The sequence below is a fragment of the Haemaphysalis longicornis genome, unplaced genomic scaffold (genome assembly GCF_048455015.1).
Source record: "Haemaphysalis longicornis isolate Haplotype H1 unplaced genomic scaffold, Haemaphysalis longicornis Haplotype H1 scaffold_13, whole genome shotgun sequence".
Classification (NCBI taxonomy): Eukaryota; Metazoa; Arthropoda; class Arachnida; order Ixodida; family Ixodidae; genus Haemaphysalis; species Haemaphysalis longicornis.
The window spans coordinates 73,603,662-73,622,145 of record NW_027526233.1 but is presented as its reverse complement, the minus strand read 5'-3'; the positions used below and the strand labels follow the sequence as shown (position 1 = coordinate 73,622,145).

Sequence of the window (18,484 nt, the reverse complement as noted above, 5' to 3'; positions counted from 1 at the left end):
GAGATGTCACTGCCACCGCTGTCCGCAGCACGTACCCGCGCAACGATCGCCTCTTCAGTGAGACACTCAGACGTTTACAAAACACCGGCCCTGCCATCTGATCCACGGAAAAACGAAGGTAGTTGAAGAGGCACCCACTCAAGCTCAAAGCAGCAGGCACGGGGACGGGGCCAAAGCAGCGACACCAAGAGGGGTGTTTGGAAGGAGAACTGTTCCCCTCCCCATCTCGCTTCTTTGTAAGGTGCACAGTTGTCTCGTTTTCTGAGGGGTGCGCGGGATGCCAAGCGCATCGCGGCGCATGGTGTCGACGTGGTTGGTGGGGAGAGCCGGCGGCAACTCGCATTTTCGGTGCTTGCTGTAACCCGATTCAATCGTTGTATCCCATATAGCGGCACTGGAGCAATGTAATAAAGGGTTTATTTTCACATTAAAAGCATACTAAAGCGGATGGTGTCATAGCTGCTCATCCTTATATCCGATATATTGTTATGATTGGTATTGTTATAAGTGAACTCGACTGTATTTGCAAAACAAATATTTTGGAAACCACTACGAATGTGAGCACGGAATCTAGCGGGCGGGCGACACCACTGCAGAAGAACGCCGTAGTTAATCTGTTGATAGGCCGAGGAAGACACTTTCGTGCATGCGTTACCACTTCAGCCACCTGGGCACATTGTAGGGTAGCATAATTAGTGTGGTTAAAATCGACGACACACTCACTGTGATGCAACCACAACCGTTAGAATCCCTTTATAATACCCCGTGTCGCCACTCTGAACATTCCAGTGGTTCCGCAGCAACGTAGTCTTGCGCACCTCGAATCCTGGCTGACGTAGGAAACAGGGCAAAAAAAAATCTGCAGTTGAAATTGTTAGTGGCTTAGAGCAAACAATAGCTAAACTCAGGGCACAAATAGCAAGAACAGCGACGAAAAAGCACATCTTTGTCGTGTTTCTTGCTATTTGTGCCCTGTTGTATTTCTATTTTCTTTACTTTAACAGGGGCTGAAGAAGAACCCGTGCGGTTGCGGGCGTGAGCTCCTGGCGCTGGGTTTCGACCTGAATGTTTGCATCACGGCTTCACGACGCTCTTCGTCGTTAAGAGCCGATGCTGCGCTCTCTGATTAAGCAGTCCTGTCTGTTTGATGGAAGATGTGTCGGGAAATGTATCTGGCCAGAATCCAGCGCCACTTTTATAATGCCTTTCCACCCAACCGAATTTAATGCACAACACGTACAGAGAGTGTCGATAAGGGGAAAAAAGGAGCACTAGGGAGGATAAAACAGTGATGGACCCGTACGTCTAATGACTACGACGGTCGACGTCGAAGCGTTCTTGTAATGGCTTCTTTGGCCTATCCCACACAGCGAGTATGTGCTGCTCTGGAGGTACGCGCCACTCTTTTAGGATACCCACAGCAAGTCTCGGGTGTTCACTTCGTAATCCTAACGTTTGGCTACGTGGAGTACGGTGCAAATCAGTACATGCGGCTTGGCGTTCAGTGAGCAATTTTGGGAGTTTGTGACGGCTGGATGTGTTAAACCATAAGATGTGACGTTCGGTCTAAAGCCCTAAAACTCAAAACGGAAAGGTTAAGCTTCACGTCTTGTGGCACGCAGAGCAACGCCATTCTCATCCTACGTCGGCCCGTGGGTATAACGGCTGTCGATGTTCTCCTCACAACCTCACATTAGACCTATTTACGTCGCGCTGTCGCACGCCTGCGTCGCCTCCTCCCTCTGCTGCACACCAACCGTTACCGGAGGGGGCGTAACGAAGCTGTCGCCAAGCTTCGCAGGGCAGCTTTTTAATTTCGCAGTGTCTACAGTCCCTGCCGACGGCACTCTAGCTAACCGCTGCAGGCATGGCTTGAGTGCCCTCCGACGACATTCGAATATTTAATACTAGGCTTGCACCAGCCAAAGCATCTTTCGTTGTAGTGTAGAGGATCCATCTTGGCTCCTTCATCCGAATGACGGTGTTCGAGACCGGCTCTCCCTGCGGCTGTTTTTTTCGTCTTAAAATTGAACTTTAATTTTGATGGCTTAGGTTAGTTTTGGTGTTTTAAATGATTTGTGTTTGTGCGTTAGGTCATGTTATGTCGATATAGGGGAGTGTTTATAATAGCGCCGGACGGTACTCTAGACACAGCCTTTCAATTTTGGCACACCTCACCCAGAAGCATCATCATCGTCAGAGAAAGTTGGCTACTACAGGGCGTATTCGCGTTACAAACGCCAGCAGTGAAAACCCTATGGCTGCGCTTTAACAAACATAATCTTATGGGATGAGCAAAAAGTATGCGAGTTATTGAACTTCAGTACATGAATACTGGACAGAGCTCTAGTGACGACACTAGTACATATTAAAAGGTGAGTTTGTATATTCCAGGTTAAAACTCGGCACCATTAGACTAGCTTGCGCCATCCAGTAAATGGCCTCGGGTGAAGTCCCTTACTACGGGAACAGCACCATGTTTACATATATAAGAGTACAAGGGCCTTTTAAAGCCGATAGTTTTCATTGGGTCACCTTAAACACAAACTTTTTGGTATGTCTGTGAGTCTCTACTTCTGTCTGATGTGTGTCTGTCCCTCGATTAACCTACCCACCCACATAATAAAGGATTTCTGAACAGTCAAGCTTATATAGCCAAAAGCTTTTAAAGGAGTACTGGCACCAAAGTTTGTTACCTAAAAATATATAATTGGCCTTAGTAGTTTGCACAGATGCCTCACAAAACTTTTGCAGCAATACGAGGCCGGAATCACATCGAACATCAATTTTAATTGTCCTCACCGCGAGCTACCACAAATGGGCAGCACTAGCGAAATTGCTATCGGAGTGACGAAACATTGTCCGGCGTGTCTCGCCGGTTCGGGGTGACGTCATATAGTTGTTTTAGAAAACGGAAACCATTGACTGTGCTGCTGTTGTCGGTGGTCTTCGTTTCGGCAGGAGGCATGGGTGTACCTCTGTGAGCAATGCTTGTAAACTGCGCACTTTGCGTGTTCGACGTCTCTGGTCTTCAGTTCGTGACAGGGGAATGGTGTTCCCTTGCACTGGTGCCGAAAACTGCGCGGTGTCTTATCTGAGAGGTCTGTGCGCGTCACCAAGATCGCCAAAGTTCTGCTAAGGCAAGCTCGCGGAATGCGAAGTACTGCTCAGTGGAAACCTGATAGAGCAAATCGACGACGACGCCAGGGTGCATTATTTTCCACGTGACGACGTGCAGCACGAAACTTGGACTGAGTTAGTGGGCGGCGGCGGTTCCAAGAACTGTCGCCCATGCCAGCGAGCAGAATTTTCTAGTTGCAATTTTCGGCTGTTACCTAGAGAGCCCGAAGTTGATGGAGAAGCTGAAGTAAAAGCGGAGTGGAAATTATTAGGCAGTTTTAGAACAGGGGAAGCCGGGGTTGGCGACCCCAAGAAGTTAGGGGAACCCAAACGCAACGGGCTCGCGCGCGGGGAGTTTCAGAAGAGGGCCGTCCCCACCACCCAACAACGCTTGTGTTTGTCGGGTCAGCTTGGGTGTTGGTAACTTTAGGCTTAGCATCGTGGTGAATATTTGACCACCGCTATCTGTATAACTGCGAATGACCATCCCTTGCACAACTTTTCATCACACTATCATCCCCTATTCGCATGCGGGATTTTATTTTTGTGATAATTGCCATTCGAGCGATTGGTGACAAGACATCTGCCGTGGCTCGTTTTGATACTACCGCGCTGGTGGCGCCATCTTTCGGCCGCTCGCCATACCGCGGTGCGGACAGTGCCGGGTCCGACCGCTGAACCTCCATTGCCGGTCAGCCTCGACTTACCATCGCGGCAAATATCTGAACGCCGATTTTAAATTCAGCGCTGTTAACAACCCCTAGCACAGTTTTTCACCACACTAACATCTACTTTCTCGCCTGTGGAACTGAAAGTTTACGTGCCTAACGCAGGCTCTTGACGCTGTGCTGAAACGAGGTGGGAAACGAATCATTGTGCCCTGGCCAAACGAACTATTCCCAAGCAAACTCAATACCGTTGGTCATCAAATTGTGAGCTTCTCTAGAAGATAGAGAAGTGCGACAAGGGGTTATATACGGAAGTATGATTGAATACTGTAGCTTCAGGGTCGCTGACGAGAAGGCGTTTAGTAGCGACGAGAGTAACAAGCAGCACTGCAAGATTGCGTCGCTTCAACGTGGTATTTATTTCGCCCGTTCAACTACACTGTGCCTCCACTAGTTATAATCACTGAGACTGTAGCTAAAGAATCAGTGCGACCAGAGCCGACGAACACGACCGGTGTGGTCATGGACCCATCTTTGTTGGACAGGATGGCTCGAATTTAGCGGCAAATGTTGATCTCTGGACTATGATCTAGGTCATCATCATCGTCATCATAATCACCAGCCTATCTACGCCCACTGCAGGGCAAGGGCATCTGCCTCGAATTAATCCTATCCACTGAAAAGGAAGACGAAGATCGGCTGAGCCGCAGGCTTGCTTTCGCCGTACTGCCGTTTTTTTTTGTAGCCATGGTTTTTCGCAGTGCCTATAATCCTTCGCCCTGCCTCCTTATACCCATTGAGCCACTTCAAAAAAGCGGACTGAGCGCGTCAAACGGCTTCAGCGAGGCTGCCAGCGGGCCCTGCAGTTGAGCAGGGTGCCTCCATCGCCTGCGGTGCATGGTGCCGTAATTTACGCCACTAACCAGGGTCTCACACGATTCCAATTCTGAGGATGACCCGGATAACGCGCCAGCCTCTAAAAGCGTGCTGTTGACCGAGAACCTGAAAGTCGAAATGCGTCTTCTGACACGACTGACACGGAAATGAATGAAGGAGAATTCATCATGGTCACTTACAAGAAAAAGCGAGCCGCCGGGATTCCCGTGGTCTTCAAACCAGCCGAAAGTTACAGTTTGTGGAGAGTGAACCCCAACGTATTGGCGTCTGAGGTCCTGGCAAGGGCGCAAGAAGAAGTTTTGACCCATCGCCTGAGCAAAGATGGTAACCTTATTGTGACCGTGTCGTCGCCAAGCGCCGTAAACCGACTCCTTCGTATCTCCACTCTTGCTGGTATAGCAGTTGAGACGCGCTTGCCGCAGTCATACATGCCGACATATGGAAAAATTCAAGGCGTACCCTTCGAGTACACGGATGAGGAACTGGGGAACTACCTGCACGATGAATAAGTGACATGTGCTCGTGGGCAAGTCATCTACTCACGAGGTGAAAACCAAGCCTTCACTGAAAGTCGCCGACGCTCCGTCATCTTACAGTTCAAGCCAGGCCCTCCTTTGGCAGCTCGAGTGTTCCTTGGATTCTATAGCTTCCTCATCACAGAATACGTTGGATCTGCTCTGCAGTCCCTCAATTGTTATATACATGGACACATTGCCAAGAACTGCAGTGGAAAACTCTGCTGAAAGATCTGTTCTGGAGACCACACACACTAGAACTGCACTTTGCGCAATCAACCGCTATGTTCGAATTGCAATGGCCCACATCCCGCGTCGTACGGGGCTTGCCCAAAGAAAAAGGCAGCTACACTTGCCCGCAGTGTCGAGCAAATACAAGGGAAAGCTCCTGCGCGACGCCAACCACCATCGAACCCAGAAGAGGTCCTTTCAGTCTTGGCTGTGCCTGCAAATGACCCTCCGCTTCAAAGTGAAGCTCCCGCCAGCAAATATTGCGCGCAAGCCACACGGAACCAGCGGACCACCAAGACTACTCAGGTCACACTTGCCGCGCTCTCGCAGGGTGCAAGTTCCAAGCAAGCCGGCGTTCCCGTACGGAGAATGAACAAAAGTCAGGTCAGGACACACAGGCCGACATTACTGGCATCTTGATCCCCATACTCTATGCGGCCATAAGGGTTATCCTGCGTGCCAACCCCTCCTACGTACGTATTCCGGAAGTAGAAGCCGTCTTGTTCCTGGAACATCTTGTGGCTGCCTCTTCGGCTTTGCGGCCTGGCTCCAGAGACCGAAGAAAATGAATTTGTTTGACACATGCACTCTGAAACCATTTATCAACACCAATCTCAAGACATGTACAGTTTTCCAATGGAACGCACGTGGACTACGATTAAAACTCGCCGACTTTCAGCAACTCGTACGTACTTATCAATTCCTTTCATTGTAATATGCGAATCTCGGGTTGAAGATGACTTTAGATTAAAAAACTACCATCCACTGCACTCGCAACGCTCTAACGGCGTAAGTCGGCTTTTTGTTGCCTTCCGCAATGATGTGCTTGTAGCCAGAGTCTTTGTGCCTACTCATGAAACTGAAGAATACGTATGTGCCAGAGCATGATCGGCACTCAATATTTCCAATTTTTCGCTGCATACATGTAGCCAGGCAGCGGTTTTGATGCCTCAAGGCTACAAATTATAATAAGCAGCACGGGCCCGCCTTACCTTATATGCGTCGACTTTAACACGCACCATCAGATCTGGGGCAGCGAACATACAAGTGCCCGCGGAATGAAACTATCTGAGCTAATGATGAAACACTCTATTGAGCCACTTACCAATGGCAGCATCACGTATACGAAAATCACGGCAATCAGCAGCTGCATTGACGTTTCATTTGTCCCAAGCCGCAGCGCACAAAGGTTTTCATGGTGCACAGGCATGGAAAATAGGGGCAGTGACCACTACCCGAGTTTGCTATCATACCTCGGTAAAGATGCACCCCGACTGGGAATGAAAATGAAGTGCACCAATTGGGACACCTATGAAGAAAGTGTAGATCAGCTGATTACTGCTGCGACTACAGATGATGCCCTCATTCCCACCACAGCTCGCTGCCTTAAGGAATCGTCTGTATGATGCGAAGGCGTTTTAACATCAAGACGGTTGAGAATTGCGAGAGATTACGAGCCATTCGCAGGCGCGCGGAGCGGTAGGCGCGACGCATCAGAACTTTAGAAGACCTGTAACAAGTTCGCAAGGCACAGAGACATGTAATTCGCCATTTTGAAAAGTTATGAAGCTAGCGAGGCGAGACTTTTGCGCAAATTTTAATATTCGCAAACCTTCGTCGCACATCTGGCACGTTGTAAAGGGCATGCGCAACAATATCTCTCAGCTATACAATTCACTGCACTATCGCTGCACGAAAACATTTCCCAGATGGAAGCAGCTGAACAGTAGTGCAAGCTCCTGTCGGCAACCTCGTCGACGCAGATGCGTTCACAGTTCAACGATATCGTTCCTCCGCCAGCTGCTGTACGGGGCTTGAACCTTCCGTTTACAATAGAGGAACTCAACGCAGCGATTTCCGATGTCAGAAAATGATCTTCTCCTGGTTATGACGAAAATACCTACGACACAATCTCTCACCTATCCCAGCACTCCCGTCTACATATTCTAGAATATTATAAGAGAGCATGGCTACATGGTATCGTCCCCTCTGGTTAGAAACTGGCAAAAATCACCGCTGCCTTACAACCTGGAAAACCACCGACGAGCTACAACTCCTTTCGACCGATAGCCTTGCTCAGTTGCGTTGGGAAATTAATGAAAAAATTGTTTTCAAGAGGGTTAGTTGGTACATGGAAACTAAAAACCTTTATCCAAATCAAATGGAGGGATTTCGGCAAAACAGATCGGCTATTGACAACATCATTGCCCTTGTATCGTCTGTAGAAGAACTACATTCTGGAAGTGTACCTGTTGCAGTGTTTTTAGACGTTAAATTAGCGTTCGACTCAGTTTATCACGATGCCATACTAGCATCTTTTATTGCACTTGGACTGGGCGGAAGATTATACGCATGGATTTCAAATTGCCTTGAAGGACGAAAACTCTTCATGTGCACGGCTGAACGCCCGACGTCATATTATGAAATAAAGGAGTACCTCAAGGAGCTATATTAACGCCTTTACTCTCGAATATCACGCTCATCCATCTGAAGCGTGTTCTCCCCCGTGGCGTCATGATCACTCTCTATGCGGACGACATCTGCATTTGGAGTGCATCGAAATCCCGGAGGCTAATATAAAACAAACTTCAGAAGGCGCTTGCAACAATATCTGCATACCTAGTGCCTAAAGGACTCCATCTTTCCTCGGAAAAAAGCGTCGCCATTGCCTTCATTCGCAAATGCATGCACTCTAAGAACTAAAGGAGTCCCGCCAATTCCTAAAGGGAATAGAAACCCTTGTCCCATATACGATTCCCTTTTCCAGCATCAGACAACTCCCTTTTTAGCAGAATAGCCTTACCCTTCACAAGGGAGTCGCCTGCCTCTCGCGGAGAGGGGGTCGGGGTATTCTCACAGGAGTTGCGGGAACCGCGTCCGGCAATTCCCTCACCACGGGTCGAATAATTCCTCCAGTCAGGGAGTTATACAATTCTTTACCAGAATCTTGCCATACCTCTGCCAAGAAGGTTAACTTACACCCCTCAGAATTACCCTATTCCACCAAACAGCATTTTGCAATACTTCACCAGGAAGGGTTAGCGTACTCTTTTCAGAATCATTGTATTCTTTCAACCAGAGTCCCACAATGCCTCCTCAAGGAGGACTAGTTTACTCTTTGTCAGAACTAATGTATTCCTTTGGAGCAGGATTTATGTACTACCTGCATGTTCCCAAACTCTACTATTCAGAGGCAGCACGATGTTACCTTTTACAAGACTAAACTTTAGCATCCACAACAGCATTAGTGTCGGCCATCTCTACTTCATGTTTCCAAACTGAAATACAGTAAAATTACTTCACAAGTAAACATACCAAAGCGTCTTTACAAAAAAAGCTGTCGTTTGTGCTTAGCCAAGAAAAACAGACAAATCGTTTTCACATTGCACTTCATCCTTTATTGTGACATTTTTACACCCGTCGCTCCACCTGAAGGGCAGTTGCCGCTTTAACCACCGAGACCATCTGCTCGGTGGGTGGTAGCCCCAACATCATTTCAAAAAGCAGACAGGTCCGCTTTGCCTTTGGGGCATACTGGATGTTGAAGGTCCAGTAGACCGCCAAAAGCAAAGCGAACCCGTCTACTATGTCGATGGCTGTCAGTTGGAGTTCCTCGAAGTTCACCGTCACTGCTCCAGACTCCTCTGCAGTGTGGCCCGAGAACACTATTGTGGGGTACGGGGAGGTCTCTCCTGGCTCCTGCATAAAAAGCACAGAAATGCAAGTACCAGAGGTAACACAAGTAACAGTATTTTGCTCTTCCTTCCTCAGCGGACACATTCACTGCATGACCTGCCTTACCCAACAACTGCACAAAGCGATTCTCAGGAAAACAAGTGGCTAATTAGTAGTCTTTCACTTTAAGCTAACAATTTAGTGGCTATGTTAACGATTCATCAATGTGACATTCACAATTGTCCACTGAAGAGGCAAAATGCTCCCTTCTTTAGCAAATTTGAATTGCTGTGATGGTTACTACACCAAAATTTTCAGGCCCTCATGTTCTGGAGGTCAGCACTCCACTATGTGGCAGTTTTTTAACGTCTGCAGAAACTGCTGATGTGCTCGCAATGGCTGGCTAGTCGAGTGCCTGGAATGCTTCGAATATTTGCACTAAGTGTTTGTTATGAGTCATTGCTTCAGGCATTGTGACTTCAGTAAAAGGGGCAAGCAAAGTCCAGCAAAAACCCCAGTGCATCCCACACTTGTCTACAATGCCATTCATGCTGATTTTTTCCATGACAGTAGCTAAACACTAAGAGTCAAATACAGTAAAGGCTCGTTAATTTGAACTGACACCCTGGTCCCGACAAAGCCCTGTATATTTCAGTGGGGGGAAACGCCTGATAATTCGAACTCTGCTGCACCCAGAACAGTTAATTTGAACTGAGATCCCTTGGTTTCCTTCGCTCGTCTCAGAAGTTGTCGGCCCAGAGAATTTACAATGTGTTGCACATCCAAAACAAACCAAAACTACTTGAGATGCAACGCAATGAAACAGAAAAACAACAGCGTAGCGCGCTCGCTTTGCTGCTGCGATGGCTTATTTCGCTGCAATGGTGCACACTGATGCAGGTTTTCTTGTTGCTTTGGGCCTGCGATCACGGGGCGTGCGCAACAAACGTGTAGTAGCGCCTAATCAGTGATAACGATTCCAAAGGTGGCTTCATTGCATTCTGCCCGCGCAGTGTGACACGATGTCGATTCGTTTGAAGTGCCCACCCGCTAATTCAAACTCCGCTTAATTTGAACAATTTTATGGTCCCCTTCTAATTCAAAGTAAGGATCTTTTACTTTAAAGCCATATCCATGCTTTCATAATGCAGTTCTCAAGATGTAGCCTTACTAAAAATGTGTTTTTTTTTAACCTGGCATTTCTTGCAATTTTTACTGTATTAGCTTTAGCTTCCAGCACTCCCCAAGCCTGCAGTTACAGAGGTCATGAAGACAAAAGAAAACTTTATTCAATTTGAAAGAACTATCCTTGGGTAACTCACTCAGCTTCATTCCAGCCACAGAAGACCTTTTTTTAACTGGAGAAAACAAGAAATATTGAAAAGCGTTCAAATTTCACGCTACTGCGACAGATAATGTGCAGGCCTGATACAAAGAGTGGACAGCACTAAAACCATAGTTTTCAGTGTGTGAACTGCACGTTACCATTCAAGTGATATGCGTTGCCTTCATTGCATAGGTGGGTTAAATCCTGCAATCAGGAACATTGCACTATAATCACCCATTCATGTTTAAATTGGCATTTGCTTTGGTCAGTGGCTGCCCATTGCACAAACAAGATGCTGCGATGTCAGAGGTGTTGCAGGAAAATGGCTGGGGACCAGCCACTGCTTCATCTGTTCCCCTTAATATCCTGAATATTTTTTTAAGCTTGCAATAAAAAATAGCATTATTGTTGTCGGGCAAATGAACCAAACTTGTACTTTGTCTTCATGGCCCCTTTAAATCCAGAGCTAAATTTATCCCTGAGGGGGATTTATCCCCGAGGGGGATGTTCCGTTTGCAGGCGATTTCTTGCCTTGCCTGTATCCGTGTTTGACCTCCACCACCCACAAAATAAGGGACCTAGGTACGGCGTGAGCAACATGTGCAGTATGTGGGACTGCACTTTTTGCTCCCTTTGCATTTACTCTGTAGTGCTCTGCTCAAACAGCTGTTGTGATCACACAGAACAGTAATGCAGTTTTACTGATTGTCAAACAAGACTAGGTGCTGAAATACCAAGCTGGACTACCTACTAGATGTCCCTGCAGCAGGAGCAACAGCTGTTTTCATAGTTTCTGCCGTATCCAGTAAATGCACGGGATACCTATCAATGGGAAATGTTTGGCACACTGACGGCCCGAAAAATCTCACCTAAACAGTTGTAGAGGGAAAAAAGATATGAAAGCTCCACATAAAACACAGATACAGCTTGGCAGGCCTACACATAGAATATTTAGCATAATTCACAAGCACCACACTGGATTTCACTTACTCAGCATACAGAAGAAAAATATGCATACCAGCTTTGACAGCAAGGCCTCTGGCTTTTCTTTTACCAGAAGGGGCAGGCTTGACAAAACTGCCACTGAAAAGCCATCTGTAGAAAGAGCATACATAAGGAAATTGACAATATTGCATAAGGAGAATTTCAGGGAGACCACAACAACACTTTACACCTGCAAGTACATTATGTAAATTACAGCCTCTGTTTACTAGAATTAACCAGTGAATGCTTGACAAACTAGAAAAAAAGGAAGCATTTACATGGCTGCTTACCGTACTTAACCGATTCTAACTCGCATTTTTTCCCGGAAAAATCGCATGCGCGTTAGAATCGGATACGAAACCGAAACTGCCGAAACAGCGAAAATTTCGTCCCACCCATCGCCATCTCAAGATGGCGCCAAAGCTTTTAACTATTTTTGGTATGGAGGAAGCCTAGGCGCCTAGGCTTTTCTCTCGGCGTTCACACAAATCGTCAAATCGTTCCTCTTGTGCACTTGATAACAGCAATGGCAGCAGCGGCAACGACGGTACGCCACTTCCACGAGTGGCTTACAAGCAGCACTGTCGCGCCCAAAACTAGTGGTTGCCCTAAGCGCGCGCCTCTGGAGAAGCTTGCGGGATGGGCGTGCGTGTGAGTCACGATCCCATGGACCATGGTTGAACGTTCGTTCAGAAGTGTGGCATCGCGAACGGGTTGGCACCAAGGACGAGATATTGTGGTCAGCGGAATGCGACAAGGAGCTCTCAAAGAGCGACAAGGAGTAAGATGAGTGAGATTACTTTGTGAAATAAATCAGCCGTTTCTCTCGCATTCGTTTTTCTGGGTAACAAAGTTCCGTGGATCGGAGGTGCAAGTTTTTTCAGTTTTTTTTTTTGCCAGGAAAATCGGGTAAGTACGGTATGTTACAAATTGGGATTTCACAAGTTGCCGAAATAACTGACCAGCATAAACAAGAACGAGACCACAGATTAATTTAAAGCATCGGGGTCCTCATCACCTATTGAAATTTTAAACCAACAGCCTGGTCCTCCTCCTCTTTCTTTTCAACCTCTACCAGAAAAAGCAGCCAGACCAACAAGTAAACCTGTAACCTCAGGCCCACCTGCAAGTACTTGGTGTTATCAAAAAGGGTGGCTTGAAGACAAGCAATTTTTCAGCAAAACTGTCAGCCTCCCGTTACCGGAATTAATCATGGGATCAGTGCCGAATCATGGAGGGCAACAAGAGGCAAGCAGAAAATAAACGCCGCACAGCCGCATTCCTAATCCCCATCAATTATGAAGCTGTACATCGCATCTTACTCGTGACCAAATAAGTTTGTTAAAAAATACTGCAGTGTTTGGCACTTTGAAACAGCTACAGCATTAAGGTACTGCAGTGGAAGCGACACATTTTTAACCAAGCAAAAAGTTGGTTATGCAGTTGGGTTATGTATCTAATGACATTTAAACAAAACAGAACTAAGGTCAGTTGATGCTAGAAAGCAAACGTGTATGCAAATGACATCATGACGGCTAAAAGGCACATTTTTATTTGCCAGATGAATATGGCAAACAGACCGAAGATGAAGTGTTTAATACTTACAGCTGTCGGCTGCATCAGGCATCTTGGCCTTCTTCCGGCTGTCAAATGCCAAGCTCAGTACGCGGCTCCCATACTTCTCAACGACTGCTGGGAGGTCAACTTCAACATTTACTCCTGTAAGCCTGTGGAACTCTCTGTACACCTGTTAGGTAAAACACCATAGCGTTAATATCTCGTCTGGCCTTTCTATAATGCTTGAAATCCACAAATCAGACTTCCTGTCTTTCCAAAGCCTTTCTAACAGGGATGGTCAACTTTTTCCGTCCAATCAACTCTGTGCCCACTTCGAACAGCATTAAAGAATTCATGCTTACGATAGTTATGCTATGATTATGATCATGATTCGCGTGGCCACTCCCTAGCCGCGAAAATTTGACAATGATTGTCATGTTTTTCGTGGCAAAGGGGCGCAAATTTTAAGTGAATGCATGCAAGGCTGGCTTTACCATATAAGGCGGAATATAGGTAGAGATATTTTACGGAAAAATTTGCCAAAAAGTCACCCCTCAACCTATATAGCGGTCACTGGCATAATTCTAGGCGTCATCTGGCAACCGAGCAGCCCATCGAGCCCATCCAAACTACAAGGCACCATTGCCCCCATCATCAATCGGATGCACCGCCACTTTTTGTTTCGTTGCTTCTCTCGCTGTCAGTGAATATGTGCGTGCTATTTTCTTCTTGCTAAAAGAGTTAAGGAACTTGGCACCCATGCACAACAACATTTAAAAGAAAACTTGGGTGTTTTCAAAGCCAACAACATGTCCACCTTGCACCAGTTCGGTGTCTCCAGGAGAAAGGTACGGTACTGGCGTTAGCTGAAGGAGCACCTCGCAGTATGCAACACTCGGAAGACCTTGTTTCATGGGCGCTGCTCTGTGCACCTGTGCTGCTTACAAAGTGGTGACTTCTATCCACGAGCGTCATGCGATGTCTCCATGAATGGATGCCCCAAGATGGTTGCTGGCCACCTGCACTGACTGGCTCTCGCTATGGTGTGCACCTGAGTGTCCCATGCTTTGCGCTTACTTCAAGAAGTGCTGCAGAAGCAATTCCCTGGACTGTACTGAGGAAAACTTGCTGTGTGGGCAACAGCCAGCCAGAATCAGTCATCTGGTTATATTTCAGACAGTTTTAAACAAATAATGTTAGACGAAACAAGTTATGGTCTCAATAAATGTATGTTGTGTACCTAATCATTTTTTCACATTTTCCGGTAAAGGTATAAGGGGGTCAACCCATATTCCGGCTTAACCTAAAGTCCGCGTTATTCGGTAATAACATCCCATGCTTAATTGGACAGCATTTGTGATGAAGAGCACCACAAGTCTAATTTTTAATATATAAAAGAGCAAAATACTAAGTAAGGAATTACCTCACGTTCCCCCCTCAAAGCAGGGTACACATGGAAAAGTTCTTCGAGCGATGGCTTCTCTCCTTCTATCAGCTTCCTCCTCGCGAAGAATGTCATCTCCATGGACTGCGCCACCTTTTCGGCGTCTCCTCCTCCTGCTTTCCTGACTTCCCTCCTCATCAGGTCAATGTGGCCGCTGACACTCCTCTCATGTTCCCCTTCACCAAGACCTCCTCTTGGGAAGGTGGCCTAGAAAAAAAAATTACACTTATTATACCACTTCGTCCATAAGCAACAGTTTTAAAAGTTCTACCAATTGAACGGTTATTTATTTGGCATATAGAGCTCTGTGGACTGCACACCTGTAGATTGCCTGTAGACTTCGTAATTTCCTAGCAAGCTGGTTAAGGTAGCACCTGCCATAAAGAATGCCTTGGCTTTGGGAACAACGAATTTAGGAAACATTACAATGCCCGAGATGAGAAACAGGTACCACCCTTCCACAGTACACCTTTTTCTGCTACACCAAAAAAATCAGAAACAATATCGGTTGCAAGCTATACTTGGTTACAACTTAACAACGGCAACGGAAGTTGCCGCTGTGCCTCATCACCCCAGATGTTGCTCTGTGCGGCGCAAGTAGTGCGTTAGTGGGAATATTTTGAGCATGGCACGAGCCGTTCCCCTGATTTTGCGGACTTGACATGCTTATAAGCTACTGCAGTGACGACAATTAAACTACTTGACATAGCAATCTCCTTTCAAAATGCGCGCGTCCGTTGATATCCAGGTCCGTCGTTTAGGCGGAGTGGTACCCTACATGAGCTATTGCCGTTCTTAACTTGTTCCCGCGTATAGAACAGGTTGCGTCATCTTTCGTGAACTATGATACACACCCCAACCAGCCTCAGCCCGTTACACTAGAGAGCAAGATTCTCCAAATTAATCCCATGGCCCTTATTTCCTACCAAAGGGACAACCATAGAACCACCTGTGCTGCTTATTGCATGAAGAAAACCGCTCAAAACACTCGTGTGTGCTGTTCTACCCACCATCACCTTTTCTACCCCTGACAACTGCACCTGTGCCCTCAGACAACTACGCAAACTCAAAGTCAGCATGTTATAACCTCTCAAGGTCTCACCTCTACTTTCTGAACGTTAAGGAGCTTAAACATGAACAACAGATACCTTGCTGATGCCGGCATTGCAATGGAAAAAAAAATGAAGTGTTCTGTTGCGCTCTCAGAAAAATCCAGGGCCATCTCCACTAGCGTGAAACCCTGGGGAGGGGCGAAGCATGCAGTGTGTAAGGGCATTCTTAATGCCTTGTCGCCTTTGCCCACGTCGGTGAAATCGTTGGGGGTAGAGGTACACAGCTTCTTGAAGCACAAAGCGTTGTAGCGCGAGGCATTGTAAAACGCGTGTCCCGGTGAGTTATTTACTACGTGCTATGTTCTAGCACGAGGCGTCAACACGTGTCCCGGTGCTTTAGTAGCGCGACTACATCGATGGCAACATGAGATGCTGACAGCCCGAGCCCCTAGGAGGCTTTGCCCCTAAAATACGCTAATCAGCTTGCCTGCAATATGCTCCTCCATGCTCCTGTTGACGCCTGTGATGTAGACCCTGGTTCTCCTCCTCCTCCTCCCCTCCTCACATAGCTGACCTTGCCTCCTGCTGTACTTTTCCTCCTACCCACCCCCAGCTTGCCTATTGTGAGCAAACACACATTCAAGAGGCACAAACGTGCCCCTACCCACTCAACCGACTATCTGTACCTCACCCCAGACCCCTTCACGTCCCCCATGCTTTACCCTTTTTTATGTGGAAGGAGCCCCCTGTTGCAACAAATTGCCCGCAACAGCATGAACTCGCGATGTACTTCATCGGGGCTCCTGGCGGTTGCTCAGACTATTGATTGCAAGGTTTAATGCACTGACGCAACATAGGCGATGAGGTGCGCCGTAGTGGAAGACTCTGGATCAATTTTGACCACCTGGGGAGCTTTAACCTGTGCCGAATATGCGAGGGCATTTTTGCTTCTTTTTTTGGTTGCTCAGATTAAGGCAGCCAATTTTCAATCCGTCCCCACCACCTTTCCTTCAGTCAATAAAAGCTCTACTAGTTGTTAAATTAGTACTAAAATAAAACTTCTGGCAAGTCCCTTACCTTTCGCGAGCAAAACTTCGGTTTTGCTCCAGCGTCCACAGGTCGGCCTGCTTTTTTTTGCTTCATTAATTGAGCCTTTGCCCTGTTTGCGTCCACTTGGGCATGGGTGCCTGGAGGAACGGTTTTCCTTGTGTTCTTTGCCTTAAATTTGAGGCTGGATTTCCATGTGAACTGCACAAAAAAATCCAGAAAACATGAAGTATTAGAGCATGTATGCCGTTACTGCCCTACCTACAAAATTATTTACACTAAAAACAGCGCAGGACGAGGACGGAAGAAGTGACAAAGTAGAGCGCTCTAGTTTGTCACTTCTTCCGTCCTCGTCCCTGCGCTGTTTTTAGTGTAAATAATGTGTACCCAACTAGCCCAATGTCAAGCCTTAGTAAGTTACCTACAAAGGTTGTGCAAAGATAAAGATGGAGGAAAGGTGATAGCTTAGATAGCAAGGTTTAATTTCAGAAAACAAATAAAAAATACGCTACTAGCGACTGAAAAGTTTAATCGTGAACACACATACATAAATACATGCACTCAAAGCCACCGTCATCACATCGTGTACATTACAATCAACCACACCTGCAAGATCGCGAGGAAACAACAAACACAACACTGCATATAATCACACGACGTGTGTACAAACCCAGAATAATGGCACTGCACACTCCATCAGCTTTTTCCCAAAAAAGCAAACTCGGCGTCTGATAACATGACGGACGATTGGCTGACACATGTATTCCCTCCTTTCTTAATGCGAAAAGCTTCTATTAGCTCTGTTGTGGCCCGCTTTCTGTGTTTGTGAAGAACGATTATGTGTGGCAACTCAGGACGGCACGTGGGCCCCCCGGGGTTGTGGTTGCCATCAATGTGAGTGTGTGGCAAATCCGGACGGCCCGTGCACTCTTTGCAATGTTGGGCCTATGTATTTTGTACCACATTTGAAAGGAATTCTGTACACAACGTCTTTACGGCACTCTACAAATTTAACACCATGTTTTACCGCTGGGCAAATCTTGGCCAATTTGTTTTGGGCTGAGAACACGACGCGCACAAGGATTTATTTACTCAGCTATGAATCAGCCCATTCGAAGCTGGTGAAGCACGGTGTGGCCTTTTCCTGCATAAAATCAGCGTTGAATAAATCGTGCGAACGTTATGTAGAAAATGTGTTGCCACCCAGGCAGACTGGTTAAGAGCAGCGGTCACCCAGATGAATCTGTTCTTTTGGCGTATCAAAAGAATTGTCGCGAGATTCAGAAGGTTGTCAGCACAGCTCAATGCAGGGAAAAAATAGCAGGATTTCAGACTAATAAGTTAGCAGTCATTCCATACCTACATGGGGTTTCACATCGCCTGAAGGAAGTGGCTTCAAAGTATGGCGTGCGCGTCGTGTTCTCAGCCAAAAACAAATTGGCCAAGATTTGCCCAGCGGTGCAAAGATTGGCGAACAAGACAGAGAGAAAAATGGAAGGCTGCGCGGTAAAACATGGTGTTAAATTTGTAGAGTGCCGTAAAGACATTGTGTACAGAATTCCTTTCAAATGTGGTACAAAATACATAGGCCCAACATTGCAAAGAGTGCACGGGCCGTCCGGATTTGCCACACACTCACATTGATGGCAACCACAACCCCGGGGGGCCCACGTGCCGTCCTGAGTTGCCACACATAATCGTTCTTCACAAACACAGAAAGCGGGCCACAACAGAGCTAATAGAAGCTTTTCGCATCAAGAAAGGAGGGAATACATGTGTCAGCCAATCGTCCGTCATGTTATCAGACGCCGAGTTTGCTTTTTTGGGAAAAAGCTGATGGAGTGTGCAGTGCCATTATTCTGGGTTAATACACACGTCGTGTGATTATATGCAGTGTTGTGTTTGTTGTTTCCTCGCGATCTTGCAGGTGTGGTTGATTGTAATGTACACGATGTGATGACGGTGGC

The 18,484-nt window shown here is 46.9% G+C and overlaps 1 protein-coding gene across 1 annotated transcript; it reads right to left on the bottom strand.

Annotated features, from left to right (window-relative positions):
• Nucleotides 1-8,472: 8,472 nt before the first annotated feature.
• On the bottom strand, nucleotides 8,473-16,712 carry LOC144164099 (uncharacterized). The gene is made up of 5 exons (XM_077694657.1): nucleotides 16,548-16,712; nucleotides 14,398-14,625; nucleotides 13,023-13,164; nucleotides 11,452-11,528; nucleotides 8,473-9,130 (listed from the first exon to the last, which is right to left on the bottom strand). Exons 1-5 carry the CDS (start codon nucleotides 16,611-16,613, stop codon nucleotides 8,843-8,845), a joined length of 801 nt encoding a protein of 266 aa, XP_077550783.1. The 5' UTR covers nucleotides 16,614-16,712; the 3' UTR covers nucleotides 8,473-8,842.
• Nucleotides 16,713-18,484: the final 1,772 nt, after the last annotated feature.

Coding starts and splice junctions, on each gene's coding strand:
- LOC144164099 (XM_077694657.1), bottom strand. CDS start 16,613: ATGAAGCAAAAAAAAGCAGGCCGACCTGTGGACGCTGGAGCAAAACCG. Junction 14,626..16,547: donor CGAAGTTTTGCTCGCGAAAG/GTAAGGGACTTG, acceptor TTTTTTTTCTAG/GCCACCTTCCCAAGAGGAGG. Junction 9,131..11,451: donor AGGCCTTGCTGTCAAAGCTG/GTATGCATATTT, acceptor CTTTTTATGCAG/GAGCCAGGAGAGACCTCCCC.